We start from the raw sequence: 18,677 nt of genomic DNA on the forward strand, positions 1-18,677 counted from the left end.
TTTTTTAGCTAAGAGGAAGGGAAATAGTGAAACAGACTCCCACATGTGTTCTAACTGGGATCCACCTGGCAACCCCATCTGGGGACGATGTTTGAATATTGAGCTATTTTTAGCACCTGAGGTTGTCACACTCCAATGGAGTATTCTCTGTGCCCAGAGCCAAGCTCGAAACAATTGAGCCATTGACTGTGGGAGGGGAAGAGGGAGAGAAGGAAGAGAGGAAAGGGAGAGAAACAGGTGGTCGCTTCTCCTGTGTGTGCCCTGACTGGGGATCACACTCAGGATGTCCATAAGCTGGGTTGACATTCTATCCACAGAGCCACCGGCCAGGGCCTTCTATAGCTTTCATAGTCCTGAAACTTACAGCACCACAGGGGACTTGACTTCTCTGGTGCTGGTAATGCCACAATGACCTGTCCTTCCAATTGAAGTTGGTCTATTTACCTGACATAAAACTAGCTTTCCAGAAGAAAAACCTCAGGCTTGTGATTAACTTTAGAAAAATATATTCTGCTTCTTAATTAAAAAGGAAAGAGAGAGAGAGAGATGCTTTAGACCTGTGCAAATAAGATTGCCACAGTCATACGTAGTTACTGAGCATCTGAAATGTGGCCAGCCTAAAAATGAGCTGTGTTGCAAGGGCAAAGTACCACTGCATTTTGAAGACTTACTACAGAAAAGGAAAAAAAAAGGAAAAATATCTCATTGTGAAATGTTTTCTATTGATGACATATTGGAAAGATAATATTTAGGATATGTGAGGTTATATAGAATATTATTAACATTAATTTGACTTCTTTCTTCTTATATTTTTATGTGGCTACTAGAAAATTTAAATTATATATGTGGTTCTCATTAGTGGCTAATTTAGATCTCTAAGTTCCCAGAGTTGGGAGTTTACTGCTCTATAGACTAAACCTTCAGTCATTCTGGTAGACTGCTCTCTCAAAAGTTTAAGCTCATTAATTTTTATTTTTATTGCATTTATTGGAATGACACTGATTAACAAAATTATACAGGTTACAGGTGCACAATTCTATAACTACATCAAACTGAAAAGCTTTTGCACAGAAAGGAAACTATCAACAAAATGAAAAGACAACCCACTGAATAGGAGAATATATTTGCTGATACATCTGATAAGGGGTTAATAGCCAAAATTTATAAAGAGCTTGTAAAACTCAACACCAAGAAAACAAACAATCCAATTAAAAAATGGGCAAAGGACCTGAATAGATACTTCTCCAAAGAGGACGTATCATCAGAGAAATGCAAATTAAGCACATTTCTTATGCCCTGAACAAAGAGCAGTGAGTGAGCAGTTGTTTCTTTTTTATAAAGAGAAAGTCATACCCGTCCTGGAGGCCAGGGGTCTCAGAGCCAACTGTGAGTGTGGGAGCTGGCTTACACAATTCGTTCATGAAGACTGGAATTTTCAAACTCATGTGTTGCTTTTAATGGTCTAATGGTCGGTGTTTCCTCCTGCCCCATAGACAGTCCCCATGAACTTGTCTGGACTATCAGTGTTCTTAGGTCTTCTGCTGGTTAAAGTTTGGAAATTATTTAGAGTTCAAGAATAAGCAGATCTTTAGCTGAGCCCTAAATGGCACTCTGGTAAGCAATAGGGTATAGTTTTGAGAAATTTGGGCTGTGCAGGTTTTTGTTTTTGTTTTTTTGGTTTGATTTTTTTACAGTGACAGGGAGAGAGTCAGAGAGAGGGATAGGTAGGGACAGACAGGAACGGAGAGAGATGAGAAGCATCAATCATCAGTTTTTCATTGCGACACCTTGGTTGTTCATTGATTGCTTTCTCATATGTGCCTTGACTGTGGGCCTTCAGCAGACCGAGTAACCCCTTGCTCAAGCCAGTGACCTTGGGTCCAAGCTGGTGAGCTTTGCTCAAACCAGATGAACCCAAGCTCAAGCTGGCAACCTCAGGGTCTCGAACCTGGGTCCTCTGCATCCCAGTCCAACGCTCTATCCACTGCGCCACCTCCTGGTCAGGCTGTGCAGGATTTGTTTTGCACATTTTTTTTTTTTTGGTGTTGGTTGTTTCCTGTTAGATAAGACTCTCAAATATCCAGCTATTAGACCTGTAGAATGTTACTGTAAACATGAGTTAGTGCTGAATACCGGGTGGGGCAAAAGTAGGTTTACAGTTATTTTTCTGGAAAATAATACAACAATGAATAAATAATGATTCAAGAATAAACTATATTTTGCATACTCTCAACTGTAAATCCACATTTTCCCTCTCCTGCATTTGGACCACTGATTTAGCCAACAATTAAGTAAGAGAAAGTGTGTAATGCAGGCCAAAGAGTTTTACATGAACCAGAAGTTTGGGGTCCAGTCTTAACTCTGATACTAAGTGATGAGATAATTCTAGGACACTCTTCAGCTAGCCTTTAGACACTATTTCCTAGTCCATAAGGTGAAGGATCTAAACTCCATCCTGGGAATCTCATAGGGCTGCTGTGAGGACTAAATAAATCAACGTTCATGGGAGATTTTTTAAAAAGTGGCCCTGGCCAGTTGGCTTAGTGGTAAAGCGTAGGCCCAGCATGTGGATGACCTGGGATTGGTTCCCAGTCAGGGCACACAGGAGAAGCGACCATCAGCTTCTCCACTCTTCACCCTTTTCTCTCAAGCAAGTTGGCCCGGAGTCCATGATCTCCACCTCAGGTGCTAAAAAATGGCTCTGGTTGCAATGAAGCAATGGCCCCAGATAGGCAGAGCATTGCCCCCTAGTGGGCTTGCTGAATGGATCCCAGTGGGGGCGCATACAGGAATCTGTGTCTCTGCATCCCCTCCTCTCACTAAAAAAATAATTATAATAATAAATAAATCAAAAAAATAAAAATAAAAGAGTATCAAGCTCTCATGCAAAACTATGAACCTATTAATATTTGTACCTTTGTGTTTGCCTTATCTTATTCTTCCTTTAGTATTAAGCATGATTTCTTCCACGGGATTCTGGGACTGAAATGCAGACCTACCATTTCTAGAACAAACGCATCCAGCCACACAGGCAAGTCAGAAGTGAAAAGAGTATTTTTCAGCATTTCTTAACATCCAAATATGGTACATTCAACTTCCACTAAAACACCATAGGAGCAGCTTAGCAGTTTGTGGGTGGGGGTTAAAAAGGCTGTGTTACAATGGTACCAGGCAATGGGACTAATTTTCAACTCACAGTTGAAGTGGGAATTAAACTTCAGGAAAAAATTTTTAAAAATATGACAGCTATATTTTGGTGAATTCAACAATAAAGGACTGAAGTGACAGCTGATTATAATAGATGCTTGAGCTGCAGCTCTTGAACTATGCAGAATGATTTATGGATCTGAGCGGTATTCTTGCCAGTCATTGTATCAAGATAATACATTCCAACTTTTTCCAATCAAAATATAAAAGCCATGCAATAAGAAAAGTGGGGCAGTAAAATTCACCTAAGTAAATCATTTTAAATATAGTTGTTCAAATAAATGCATTTCTCAGGTCTAACTAAGCCCTCAAAGCAATCCAGTGGAACATTTTTAATAATCTTTTATTGGAGGAAACAAATTCTGTAGGTATGTATATATTCAAAGAGCTTTGCCAATTAGAATTTTACCTCAATTTTCAAAACAACACAAAATAAAACTCCATGGTTTAAAGTGATATTTTTCTGCATATAAACATTTATTTTTATAATGAATGATATATTCTCAACTGTCATGAGGGCAATGTCAGAAATGTTACTAAATTGGTGTGGACCCGTTTTGGGAGGAAGTCACCTCTCTTTCACCAAGTTCAACATACAGAGTGTGTGTGTTCAGGCTCCTGGGTATATACACACCTGTGATCCGGTCCATAAGGCAAGATTGGGGGACAGAGGTGTTCGATTCCTCCATCTCATCATAGGAAAGGTGAACAGAAGAGGGCAAATGGTGTTCTTATTTCTTCACTTAATTGCACAAATTGAAACTACTTTATAACAGACAATAAACTAGCTTGGTGAGAATATCTCCAATAGAATACCAGGAAAGAGGATTTCTTATTTATACTCATTTGAATAGTATTATCTGCCAAACTGTTACTTTAAAAATTGTAGAAAAGAAGCATCACTTTGTTATTGAAAATGCTGTTGTCTAATACATTTTGTAGAAAACAGCATCTTCCATTCTCTCATTTACTTAAAATGCATATGCCTTCATCTCTCCTTTGCCCTCTCTTATCTCCCATACCCTTGAAACCTATATAATTTTATTAGCCAATGTCACCCTAATAAGTTCAATAAAAAATGAAAACAAAAGAAAACTTTATTCAACTGAAAAGAAAAAGAAATCAAATGCATATGCCAACAAAAATAATCTTTCTCTGCAGCCTAGGTAATCTTCTAAATCAGTACTGGGAGAATGAATCCTTTGTTTTCTTGTATTACATGTTGCCTAAGAAATATTAATGATTCTCTGTTGTATTTGTCGCTGAACTGCCTTTTGTATTGGTTTGTCTTCATGTTGGTTCTGGGATCTAGTCATCTGCTTTAGCAATGCACCACTTCCCTAGGAGCTAAGGCCTGTTTTTAGAACCTCATCGATTTTGAGAACAATGTCAGCGTAGAGCTTGCAGGATATGCTATAAAAACAGCAGCCTCCTTCCTCCTGCCACCAGCATGCTTGCTGGTTCTTCAAAACTGTTCCTCAGTCCTTTGCTCTTTTAATTGAAAGAAAAAGAGAAGAGGAGGAAATCAAAGACCCTTCAAGTCTTAGCACCCTTTCTCACTGCTGATGTCTGATGTGAGGCTGTGACTTCAACCCTTGGGGGGCTTGAAAGAAATCCAGGCTTGTTGAAGCAGAGAATGTGCAATGCTCCTTCATATTCCACTGGATGGTTATCATCAGAAATAGCAGCTCTGATGAAACCTGAAGCTTTATGGTCAGTCAAGAACCATTACTATTCAGGCACTCGAGCTATTAGATAAAAAACATTGGTATTAGCCAATCTCTTTGCTGTTTCTCCAGCTGCCCACAGGATATCAGAACTGTCCCTTCCTCTTGACATTCCCCATTTCCGCTGACAGTATCATCCTTCTCTCAGTTATTCCAGCTCCAGATGCTGGAAATAATGCCTATGGCTTCCCCTGGCATGTTCCTCCCTGCCACTCAGTCCCTATGAGGCAACTTTGCCATGTTTCTCCTGTTTCATTTCCTTCCAGTTCTCATAGTCACCATCTGTATTAATCAGGACTCTCCAGAGAAACAGAATCAATTGTGTGTGTGTGTGTGTGTGTGTGTGTGTGTGTGTGTGTGTCTATATATGGAAAGAGAGATTTATTTTAAGAAATTGGTTCACATAATTGTGAGGGTTGGCAAATCTGAAATTCACAGGATAAGCCAGCAGACTGAAAACTCAGGCCAGGTTTTTATGTGTAGTCTCAAGATCATCAAATTCCTTACTCTAGAAACCTTGGTCTTTGCTCTTAAGACCTTCAACTGATTAAACAAGGCCCATCATCATATGGAAGACAATCTGCTTTACTCAGATCTACTAATTTAAATGTGAATCACATATAAAAATAAACACCTTCACAGCAACGTCTACACTGGTGTTTGACTACACAGCTGGGAACCATAAACTAGTCAAATTGATGCATAAAATTAACCTTCACACCATCATACTTCAAATGAAGTCCTATCATTTCCCTCTTTAATTACAGCCATAGGCTGGCTGGCTGCCTGCTCTCCTCACTCCTCAGCCTGTGCACTTGCTCTAGATTTGTCCCAGTGTTGTCAGGTCCTGGCCCTGATCATAGAGCATCAGTGGTTCCCCTGCAGCCTGAAGGTTTGAATACACAGTCTATGCCAAGCGGGCACTCACAGTCCTTCCCAAGGTTACACATGCCCTTCCCCACTTTATGTTCCTAGGCTCTCCATCTGTGATGCTCTGGTCTTGCAAGAAATTGTTCGCGCATCTTCTAATACACCATGGTCATTCCCAGCTCTATGTCTTCATTTACTCTTGGATTCCCTTTCTGGAGTCTCAGCTCAAATCCCACCTCCTCCCTGTGTCCTCACTGTTTACTCTGCAGGGGGTTTCCTCTTCCCAAGTCCCCAAATACTCATTGTAGATTCCACTCACGCAGCACCAGGGTTCACGGGCACGTGACCTGAGTCACACAGGGCCCAAAAGTCAGATGAATCCCGACGTAGAAGGAACCAGTGCTTGGCTTCATGCTCTGCTCTCGCTATCTTAAAATTTTTGATACTTTTTAAACAAGCAACCTCACATTTTCATTTTGTACTCTTTGTACAAATTATGCTGCTGGTCATGCTTGCAAATATTCTGGGTGGTCATGTTCATTTTAAGGTGTGCTTAAGCATGTTGTTTTTCAAACTGGATTTTAAACATTTTGAGAGTTTCTGTCATTGTCTTTTAAACTCTCTATCATGATCAGTGAAGTTCCCTGACTACAGTAAATGTGCAAGGATCACCTGCTATTATCTTTAACACATAAGCCCCAGTTTACCAGGTGTCTGGTTGTTTTGTTGCTAAGGAGACAGACCCTACAGTTACTAGCTTTGGAATCACCTATTTTTTTTAAGGAAGCACATTGTAGTAAAAAGACTATATTGCCTGCGAGTCCTAAAATTTGACATGAAGGTATGAGGGGCTCTGTGGAAGTCACTTAATGTCCACCCAACCCAATCCTCCAAACCTGTGCCCCAGAGTTCTTATATGTAAAAGGGAAGATGGGCTGAGAACACCATTTATGGAAATAAGTCGACTTCAAGGAATAGTTGATCCAGAAAATTGTGAAAAGTAACTAAAGTCCAAACAGCCATCTTAGAGAGTTACAAAGCTCATTAGCGTATGAATAGCTCTAAGGAATCCAACAGTGAAGAAACATTTAAATTCAACCTAGAGTTTCTCAGTCTCAGGGTGCAGAGAGCCCTTTGCTAAGGCAATGCCTATCACTATACCACTGAAATACTATTCCATCAAGACCAGCCTGGGAAACACTAGACTGATTACTACTCTCTGACGTCATTTCCAGTTTCAAGGTGAAAACCTTCACTGGTTCTAGCCAGATCTGGGCTGGTCAGCTTCCTCTGACAGTGCAGGGTGCAGGAGAGGGCCTGGTGGCTGAGCCCCTGTGTCATCCCACCCCTAGTGGCTGCGTGGTCCCACCACCAGCCTAGTGAAGCCAGCAGTCACCGGAAGGAACTCCTTCTAGGGCTCTGGAGCCTGCATACCCCAAGAGCTGACCCGTTTTAATACATACCATTTATGTCTTTTCAGACTCATGGTGAACTATTGATAAATTAAAACACGCATGAACAGAGTTTAAGTGGCATATTCCTGTTTGTTCAATTATTTTAAAATATATTATTATTTAAAATCTCCCCTATTTCAGAATTGCCAGGTTCCTGTGTTCAATGAACCTACTGAATTAAAGACTGAACTCCACTCCAGACTAGGAGTTCATTTAAGAGGGTATGCTCAAAAAATTGTTAACAGCAACTTTTTCTTAAAACATGATTTTCACATTTTCTTTCCCAGCTTCTCCTCTTTGAGAATCACACCTCCAGAGTCCTGTGGTTCAAAGACTGCTGTGCCTTTTCTATTTGACACACTAGCTAGTTTTTGTTTGCTTTGCTAGTGCCATGGTTGTTCTGTTTCCTACACGGTGTCTTTAGGAGCTCTCGAGACTCACGAACCGAGACCCCTATGTGGGAAAGCCTGTGGTAGTCCTCTTTTTCCTCCCACAGGCCTTCCTGTGACCATAGATTCTAGGGAATCACCCCAAACCACTGGAGGACAAGAATATAAAGGCACAAACATATTGACTTCCAAGTCTTTGAAACCCAACCCAGAGGTTGAGTTCACAGAGCTCAGGTATTAAGCAACAGTAGGTGTCATTCTATGGTCATAATGTTTATCAAGGGATTGGAATCAGAAATATGTGAACAAGTCAAGGATTATTTTGTTTGTTTGTTTTTGATGAATAGTGTCAGCTTTTCTTAAAAATAGTATGTGAGAGGAAATCTATAGCTGAGCATCATGGCAGCATCATGAAAGAAAATGATTTTTCATAAATGTAATTGATTTTCAAAAATTATTAGCAATATAGTAAGAGAGAGGGGTTTAAAGCTAGATTGCCTGAGTATGGATTTTAGCCTTTTCCATTCCCTGGAATCTGACCTTGGGTAAGTGGCTTATTTGTATCTTAGCTTCTGCCTTTGTAAAACAAAGGAATGATAGCAATATCTACAGGAAAGGGTTATTGTAAAAATGAAATGAATTCATACTCCTTAATAGCTTAGAAGAATGCCTAGTACAGAGAAATCTCTCAATACACTGAGGCTGTTATTATTAATAGTTTTCTTATTTCTATTTACTGTGGATTGAAGGCAGTAATCTGACTTCACTAGAAAACTTCACAAAATATAAGGCTGATGATTTAGGCTGACTTAGACTCTTGGAAATATATTATAATTCTTCATGTAATTGTTAGCTTCATGTACAACTTTGCTCAAATTAAAATCTGTTCTAATGCAAGAGTCATGCTGTACAATGTTTTATGTCACACTGAGTCAGACCAAGAAAAATCCTACACATTCAAGCACAGTTGAAAGGAAAACTAATTTAAGATAGATGATTAAGTATAATAACATGACCCCAAATACGAAGAACTGTGGGGAAGGGGTGGACAAGGTAGGAAACAGCATTTTTGTGTAAGTGTGGAGAGGGGGGGAGGGGTGGGTGTTGACAGAAATCTCTAGGAGGTTAGCGGTTGACAAACAGATGCAGGAAAGCTAATGAGATGTCAACAGTTCATGCAGGAGAGTTTTAAATTCTTCTAACTCTCCAGCTATGACTCCTCTCTGCCTCCAACAAAGAATATAGTCTTTTCTAAGAGAAAAAGAGGAAAGATGGTTAAGTGAATAGATATGAGATTTATCTTAGTTTTTGAGTTTGGTTTAGCAGAGGAAAGGTGAGAAAATGTCAACTTTGGGCTGATTCGTAGCTGAGTCTCAGATCACCAGGAATAAAATGAAAGAGGCAGTTCTGCCAACCTAGCCATCGATCTAAGGACTCAGAACTATCTCCAGGTTCCAGTCAGATGGTGGAGTAGGTAAGCTCTGTGATCACCTCCTCCCATGGCTGCATCAAAAATGTGGTCCATCAATTATAGTTTGACCACAACCGAATTAAAGAACAAACAACCTGGAGAACCAGCTGAAGACTTGCTGACCAAATGCCCTTTTCCTAACAGGTTAGAGAGCATTTTGCTATTTTACAGATGAGGAGAGCACCAATAGAATCTGTCCCCCTTCCCAAAATTGTATTCATTTAGAAGACGGAAGTAATATCCACCCTTCGGTTGCTATAACAAGATAGTATATGTAACACAATTAACACAGTGTCTAGCATATACATGGTTTTCTGGAAAAAAATGATGCAAAAATCCCTTCTACTCACCTTTTCCCAACTTCCCCTTCCCCAACTGAAGTTTAACCTATTATTACGTTTATAACCAACAGAAAAATGCAGATTTCTATAAAAGAAGTCCATGTTGGGGAAGTTTCATAAGGCTTGAAATCACTGATGGCTTAAAGGTTTCCCACCAATATATAAATTTTATTCAAGCCTACGGCCTTTCTCCAACATACCCAAGGTTCCCTCCCTTAAACATGAAGCTAAAAACAACACTTAGATGGGTTATACTTCAGCTTTATACAATCTATTCTGTGGAAAGGAAAATAACTGGATTTTTAGTATTTAGTTTGCCTATTACATATTTCTTTTATGTTGAGCACCTTTATCTGTCTCAATCATAAAAGAGAAAAAATAGATGGGGTATGTATACAAGGATGGTGGCCATTTAAGAAGGAAAAAAATGGTCAAATGTCTGAATCTAACAGTACAAATGTAATGAAGCTAATGTAAGTATATATAATGTTACCCTCTCCCCAATTTATCCAATGTGGTGTTGCCTTTCTTTGCAAGTATGGCCCCTGTGTTTACCTGCACATCCTTGCTTTTTTTTCCTATAAGGGATAAATATTAATAGAAATACAGTATAATTCACTTGCTAATTTTTATTTATTTATTTATTTATTTATTTTGTATTTTTCCGAAGCTGGAAACGGGGAGACAGTCAGACAGACTTTCGCATGCGCCCGACCGGGATCCACCCGGCATGCCCACCAGGGGGCGATGCTCTGCCCATCTGGGGCGTTGCTCTGTCGCAACCAGAGCCACTCTAGCACCTGGGGCAGAGGCCAAGGAGCCATCCCCAGCACCCGGGCCATCCTTGCTCCAATGGAGCCTCGGCTGCGGGAGGGGAAGAGAGAGACAGAGAGGAAGGAGAGGGGGAGGGGTGGAGAAGCAGATGGGCGCTTCTCCTGTGTGCCCTGGCCGGGAATCGAACCTGGGACTTCCGCACGCCAGGCCGATGTTCTACCACTGAGCCAACCGGCCAGGGCTCACTTGCTAATTTTAATGGTCTAATATTACAAGAGCTGAGCATGCTTGTAGCCTGCATGGGCCTTGGGCATGGTTGACATGCAGTCATCCTATATACCAGCAATCCAGCATTTCCTACCACCAGTTGACCAATGGGAAGTAGGTGATTGCAATCCTCTGTGGGTCCCTTTGACACAAATAAATGCATGAAAGTTGCTGAGACTGTTCAAGTGTATTTTAAAATTTCAAATTTGAAATTCATTATTTACAAAGAGAAATATGACATCATCTTAAGATTTAGTAAAAGAATAAATAACACAAATTACTATTCTAAAACATGTTATACTATACTATACTATACTGTACTATCCATACAGAATGAACGTGTTTTCCTTTTTCTATAGATTATGTGATCTGATCCTGAAAATTTAGGGTTAGGTAATATGAATCACACTCTGACTTGCTTTATAGAATCTATAACAGCCAAATTATAAAAACACTAAAGCAGTTTTTCAGTTTTGGGGTTTTTTTGTAAGATGAGTCTGACAAGGAAAGTTTTATCAGTTCATACTAAACAAAGGTGAACCTATTAAAACAATTCAGTTAAGATAATAAATACTGTGGATTTATTTTCCTCAGCCACAGCAGAGGTGACAGAGCTTCATGGATGTGGCAGTTCTGATGCTGACAACAGTCTGAGTTTACATAACGTGAAAAGGTTACCTGTCCCAGAGCTTGCCAGTCCAGACCCGCACTGCCGATGTAAACGTGCTGTTTGTCCACAATCCAGAAGGAGGATTGCAGCCGGCCCTTATTGTAGGCGGTCATGTTCATGTAGGTCACCTCGGCTCCTAGGAGTTCAAAAACAGCCCATCAGCCTCTGCGTCACAGCCCTGAACTAGCAGTCAGTCATCTACCAGTCCCAATACTCATGGTTTACACTGATCACAATTCAGGGAAGCCAAATATTTTCATTAGCAGTCTTATTTCCAAATCAGGTCATGTTCAACATGTCTTTTTATTTTATTATTTTTTTAATTTTTTTATTTTATTTTTTTACAGAGACAGAGAGTGAGTCAGAGAGAGGGATAGACAGGGACAGACAGGAACGGAGAGAGATGAGAAGCATCAATCATTAGTTTTTCATTGCGTGTTGCAACACCTTAGTTGCTCATTGATTGCTTTCTCATATGTGCCTTGACCGCGGGCCTTCAGCAGACCGAGTAGCCCCTTGCTGGAGCCAGCGACCTCGGGTTCAAGCTGGTGAGCTTTTGCTCAAACCAGATGAGCCCGCGCTCAAGCTGGCGACCTCGGGGTCTCGAACCTGGGTCCTCTGCATCCCAGTTCGATGCTCTATCCACTGCTCCACTGCCTGGTCAGGCTCAACATGTCTTTTTGTGGAACACAGTTCCATCCATCTCAGGGATCCAGGCTACTTTAACTGGCCATGCCCTAGACAGGACAGTACTGAAGGGAGCAAATTCTCTTGTCTCTGGAAGGAAGACAGTGAAAGTGACTTTGGCTTTTATCTCAGATTATACCTTCAACATATGCGCCATCGCCTGCCTTCTAATTCTGTCTAGAAATAGCTTTAAACCTCTCTGACACGGGCTGGCCCTTACCTCTTAGCCTAGGACACTATGCCTGAAATTTGGCCGCATGACTAGTTGTTACCTTGCGTTGGACTGTTTATTATGTCTTAGACTCCCCATCTGGTCTCGCTTGGTCCCCTGTAGCCCCAGCCAATTTTCATTTTCCTAGATTTTATTTTTAACAGAAAATAATGTGGTGCTAGCCTCTCTGTTTGCAGCCCATGACCCACTGCCCACTGTGCAGATGGCCCAGGATGCCAGGGGAGGGATGCTATCACAGAAACATTGTGCAGAGATCCCCAAGAAGCCAGGGAAGAGATGTGCTGAACCACTGGCTGGTGGTTGTGCAAGACAGTGGTGTGTGTGTGTGTGTGTGTGTGTGTGTCTGTGTGTGCGGGGGGAGGGGGGGCTGGCTCTCGGCAAATTCTCCTGTTTTAGCCTGATCATCTACTTTGATTAACTGATGGTTAACAAGATTATTAGCATTTCAAACTGATGATTTTAGATGCCAAAAGTGAAAAATCAGGGTATGTACTTGTTTTTATAATTGCTTTATAAAGCAAATTCATGATATCTAGGAAGTCCTAATTACATAGTTAAAAAAGCTACAAATGTGCAAATGTAGTGGTGGGAAGTCAGTCCCAATCGGTTCCACCAACCAGGATAAAGCAGTATGGGTGGTCCCCGTGTTTTATATCCCTCTTGGGAAGTAAAACATTAAAAAGCAGGAAGCCCCAATCTACCATTACAACTCCTATGAGCTTTAACCAAGGTGCTCTGATGAAATCAAACAGAAAATGCTTCCGGTTTCAGAGAGGTTCTGCTTCTTTACCAAGTTATTCTTATGGCATTACCCCAATAATATTGTACTCTACCTGTATGCACATAATTTTGATGAGGAGAACATTGCATTGAAATTTCATAGAGAAAATGAAAATGTGAACTGAAAAGTTATTTATGAATTAAAAAAATATTTAAAGAAAAACGTATTATGCCATGTGAACTGAAAATGAATGCGATGATGCTGGAGAAGCAAGTTCCCTGCATATTCTTAGAGTCTTCCTCTAGGAAGACTAGCCAGCCCATATCCTATTTAGTAGAATTAGTAAATATCTCACCTAGGTTCTCTTGCAGGAACCCTAATGTTTGTCTGATAAGCAGATTTCAGAATGTCTCACTGGTCTTCATGTGCGATGCAGATATGTATGATAGTGCAGGGTTGCAGCTCAAAATTACCTCCACTTTTTTATAATGAAGACCTACGGGGACCATCCTTCCATTTGTGCCAACTATACTATTTTTAGGATATGACTATGTTTGTTATTCTGACTCTTTAGTATCGAATCCGGGACCTCAGTGTCACAGGTCAATGCTCTATCTACTGTACCACTACTGATCAGGCCCTATATTACACTTTTTAAAAAATTATTTTAGAGTATACACTTTCTACTTACAAAGAAAAGTTTGCTGTAGAACACTGGGCCATGTTATGCAGACGGGAGTCAGGTTTTCCCACAAATAAAGAATTTACTACTAAGTAGATGAAAAGCAGTGTTTACTAACTACATCATTTTCTCTCATGCTTGATTTAATCTTGTGTTATTTTATTTGGGAACATGACATACTGTACAGCAGGGGTCCTCAAACTACGGCCCATGGGCCACATGCAGCCCCCTGAGACCATTTATCTGGCCCCCGCCGCACTTCTGGAAGGGGCACCTCTTTCATAGGTGGTCAGTGGAGGAGCATAGTTCCCATTGAAATACTGGTCAGTTTGTTGATTTAAATTTACTTGTTTGTTATTTCAAATATTGCATTTCTTCCTGTTTTGTTTTTTTTACTTTAAAATAAGATATGTACAGTGTGCATAGGGATTTGTTCATAGTTGTTTTTATAGTCCGGCCCTCCAACGGTCTGAGGGACGGTGAACTGGCCCCCTATGTAAAAAGTTTGGGGACCCCTGCTGTATAGGTTTGTAGTCTGAGATCAACAGGTATGTAACCTAGGTGTGTAGTGAGCTATACCATCTAGGTTTGTATAAGGCTCCCTGTGGTGTTCACACAACAGTAAAATCACCTAATGATATATCTCTCAGAACTTACCCCATCATTAAGTGGCACATGGCTATATTCATATTTTGATCAGAAATAGATTTGCAATTAATAACAGATATTTGTTGAATGGTAGTTAATCCATTCACCTCAGGATACTTATTCTAGTCTAAAATTGTTAAAGAATTATTTATCATTTCCATTTTGAACCTCCAGAAATGTTGTATTCTCTCTAGATTAATATGAAACTAAAGTTCTCAAATGGAATAAACAGTAGAGATTTTAAAGATTAGCATTGGGATGTTCATACTCATTCACATATAAGTAGGGTAACTCAGGGGGAAATGAGCAACTAAAAAGACATTTGATTGGAGAATTCAATTTTAAATTTCAGAGTAGATAAGAAAAGTTTACTTCTATTATTTAGATTTATATAATCCAGACATGGCTCCTATATATGTAGCAGTCTGCTTTCTGTGAAGCAAAATCTTCACAGAATATTTTTATTAGTTGATGTTACATACAGTTTAGGTGTTTGCCATTTCTTCCTGGCCAACACCCTCTTCTTAGAGTATAAGAGGGGATGTGATGTAGGGAGAGAGTCTAAGTAGGCTGTGAATCTCTTTAGCCTCCATTTGGCCACAGCTGATGAACTAAATGTAATAGCTGACCTAAGCTAAACCAATAACATTTCCTCTTTTGGAAACTTCACTGTGGAGTCAGAAAGTAAGTTAATTGAAAGAAGCTGTGCTTAACGTCATACACATATGGAGGCTGCCATGATGGTCCAAGTCCATAGAAGAAGGAAGGCTTGAGAGAGACACAGAGAGAAAGAATCAGATATATAAGAAGAGCTGAAGAGACAACATCCTCCCAAGTGGGTAAAATGGAGAACGAGGCTCAGATGGAGTCCATGGCTGTCTTGTCCCCTCAGACCAGCTTTACTTTGTAACTTTCAGTTCCTCTAAATCTTTAAAATAAACTATTTGTTATTTAAGCTGGTTTGGGAGTGATTCTGTTCCTTTACTGTTACTTTAATGGTATTAATCAAGTAATTTTGTACTTCATTTTGTGCACACAGAGTTCTAGAAGTCCCACAACCTTGGTAAATATATCTTTAATATTTGACTAAAAATACTCAGTGCTAGCCTGAACACTGATGCAATTTTTAGCAAGTTGCACAAACTGCACCATTGAATGTTTCAAATGTTGAAGATTTAAAATAAATATGCTGGCAAAATACTCATCATAATGACACAAAAGGAAATATGCTAGTACCTTGTGGTTGAAAGTGAAAAATAAAGGCCTACATTCCCTGTGGGTCATCATGATGAAAATCAAATGGATTCCACCTCCATGTTTATTTCCAGAAAGTCCCCTGTTGGAAGCATATGGTCAGCAGCTTTAATAGAGTTTAGGATCCAACATTTATAGATTCAAGGGGATAAATGTAAATTACAAGTAAACAGGGAAGCACCACATACGTATAGACACCTGTGAACCATCCATCTCACTGAAAACTAGAACCTTAACAATCCTATAAAAGCAGTGCTTCCCAATCAGTGGTAAGTCTGTCACCCTGCCCCAGGGGACACAGGTTATATCTGGAGACATTTTTAGTTGTCACAAATGCCAAGAGACATGCTATTAGCATCCAGTGGGTAGAGTTTAAAGAAGCTGCTAATACACAGAACCCCCACAACAAAGACTAAGTCTGCCCAAAGGCCAACTGTGCCAAGGGTTTGAAATTTTGCATTAAAGTTCTTTGTGAGTTTTTGCTCCATCCCATGCCCCTATCACTTTCCTCACACATAACCACAATCCTGAATTTAATGTTTTCCATTGTTTTGTTTTTAAATATTTTAACAAACACACATGTATCCCTATGAGCATTATAAAAAGTAGTTTATGCCTGACCTTTGGTGGCGCAGTGGATAAAGCGTCGGCCTGGAAATGCTGAGGTCGCCGGTTCGAAACCCTGGGCTTGCCTGGTCAAGGCACATATGGGAGTTGATGCTTCCAGCTCCTCCCCCTTCTCTCTCACTGTCTCTCTCTCCCCTCTCTCTCTCTCTCTCCTCTCTAAAAATGAATAAATAAATAAATAATTAAAAAAAAACTTTAAAAAAAAATAAAAAATAAAAAGTAGTTTCTGACCGGCTTTGGAACAGATTATTAATGAGTCTCCAGTGTGTCTAACAAGGAAATGCATCAGCATCAATAATTGCAGATTGCTGGGAAGGCTCTCAAATCTTTCCTGAAAGAAAAGTTTGTCTCATCAATCAAATACTGCTTCTTCTGAATATATCAACTTATGTAATCAATGAGAAGGGTCAGAGTTAGCCTGTTCTTGGGAGCTTTAATAAAACAAGCACAGTTTAGTCAATTTAATTAGCAATATATTTGGAATCCATTGGCTTGAAGGCGCATGGGAACACCAAAGGGTAAAAGTCAGTTGAATTGATATAGCTCTACTTTCAAATCATTCAGCAAATCGTATTCAGAAAAATGTTAAGATAATCAATTATACATACCAGGTATGAAAAAAAATGAATCTTCGGACATGTTTTAGTTTTAGTTTTAACATATCTATTCAAATATTGTCAAAATGATATTGCAAATTTTTCACAATATACTTTGATGGTATGCATTTAGCCTAAAGGTTTAGACACACAAAAGTAGTTTCTAGTTGTCTCTTCCCACCCATATACAAGTATTTGTACTATATTAGAATATTCTGCTTCTAAGGGAATACTGTGTTTTGATTATTGCTTCATAGTCCGACAGTTAAGCTATCTATAGGAATAGTTGGTTTAAGGAACCACTAGGCTTAAAAAGAAAAATTAGGCTTAAAAATTAAATTTGCATAAATTATACTTCCTCAATTATGCATACAAGGGGAAAATGTCACATTCAAAACACATAAGCAAAAGCATGCTCTAAAGTGGCTCATCAGATATACTACAATATAATAGGGTCTGGGAGACAGGTAGCCAGAACACATGCTCATGACTTACTGTCTTTTACCCCTCTCTGCTGAGCTGACATCACTATGCATAGAGCCACCAAGTCTTGGTGTACTCTGGAGGCTTTCGTTTTGGTGCCAATGCTCACTGGAAAGAGGTGGCCTGTCAGAGCCCAGTGTTATGGCAGTGACAGAGAGGATGGGGACTCAGAAGCTTTAGAGGACTTTGTTCTCTTGGCAAAACCCACAATACTCTGTTTACCTTACCATTTGCTGTTCCAGTAATGCCAGAAGATGCCACAGCCTAACCTGCCTCTGTGGCAACAAGCCTGCTTACCTTGAACACATAATTGTTCATAATTGGACACAAATACTATATTAGGTATTTGTGTTACCTAATCAACAACTCTAAAGAGGCCTGTTGAGGAGAAAATGCTGTAGAGAATCAGTCCACTGTGTGGAAGTCCTGGATTCAATTCCTGGTCAGGGCATACAGGAGAAGTGACCATCTGCTTCTCCACCCTTCTGTCCCCTCTCTCTCTGTCTCTTTCTCTCCCACAGCCATAGGTCGGTTTGAGCAAGTTGACTCCAGGGACTAAGGATGGCTCCATGGCCTCACCTCAGGCACTAAAATAGCTTGATTGCCAAGCAATAGCTCAGCGGCCCCAGATGGGCAAAGAATCGCCCGCCAGGTAAGGGGCGTATCAGGTGGATCCTAGTTGGGTGCATGTGGGAGTCTGTCTCTGCTTCCCCACCCCTCACTTAAAAAAAAAAAAAGAAAATGGTTTTAGAAATTAAAAATATCCAAAATACAATTTCAATCAAGGCAGCTAATATAGGATTGGCAGCCCTGAATACTGAAACGGTGATTTTCAAGTTCAAATACAGTAACTTACAATACAGAGTAAACATAAAGGAATTGTGGTGATCATTGAAAAGTTGATGCATGAAGGATTTATTTGGGGAGCTAATATCTTAGTTAAAGTCTCAAAGGGATAAAAAGGGATCTCTCCAAAAGTAGAAAAAGAATTATAAATGTGAGCCAAAAAAGCAAGAAATTAGAGGATTTGACTAAGATATTCAAAATCTAATTATGGTAGTTGCCGAGAAAACCAGAATCAAAGGAGAGGAAATTATAAAGTAAATTATAAAGCAAAATTTCCAAGAACTGAAGGACATGAGTTTCTAAGTTATAAAAACTTACTAATTTCTGGGAAAGAAATTTTAAAAGAGAAAAGGAAAAAAGAAGAAAAACTGTAGCGGACCCTAGATAAGACAGAAGCAAACTAAACCCCCACACAACAATGAAGACAAGTTCTTTGGCAACAGTCTGAAGAGCTTGTGGGGCAGTCTCTAGTCTGGAGTATGAAGGAGGGCCCAGGAAGGGTCTCCAAGAAAAAGCAAATAAGATAGACTGGTGTGTCAAATTATGAGAAAGGTACACGTTTTGTTTTGAGATGATTTAAGAAGAAATGCATACTCATTCACTAAAAGGAAAAAAATGTACAAAAGGAAATGTAATCACTGCATGTAGATCAGTTGTTAATAATATTCAGTGTAAACAGTATAAAATGATTCAACAGCAACAAAAACATGATAGATCTATATTGGGAGGAT

At 39.8% G+C, this 18,677-nt stretch overlaps 1 protein-coding gene across 3 annotated transcripts in view; it reads right to left on the minus strand.

The window, feature by feature from the left end:
- PLD5 (phospholipase D family member 5) overlaps positions 1–18,677 on the minus strand; it is a 287,657-nt gene that overhangs the window by 57,918 nt on the left and 211,062 nt on the right. For 2 of the 3 annotated variants that reach the window (XM_066236384.1, XM_066236406.1), the window contains exon 5: positions 11,179–11,306. The exons of the other annotated variant lie outside the window; for it this stretch is intronic. In XM_066236384.1, the coding sequence (XP_066092481.1) occupies positions 11,179–11,306 (128 nt within the window). The remainder of the gene's footprint in view (positions 1–11,178; positions 11,307–18,677) is intronic. 3 annotated transcript variants of the gene reach the window in all.

Source organism: Saccopteryx bilineata, chromosome 1, assembly GCF_036850765.1.
Source record: "Saccopteryx bilineata isolate mSacBil1 chromosome 1, mSacBil1_pri_phased_curated, whole genome shotgun sequence".
Taxonomy (NCBI): domain Eukaryota; kingdom Metazoa; phylum Chordata; class Mammalia; order Chiroptera; family Emballonuridae; genus Saccopteryx; species Saccopteryx bilineata.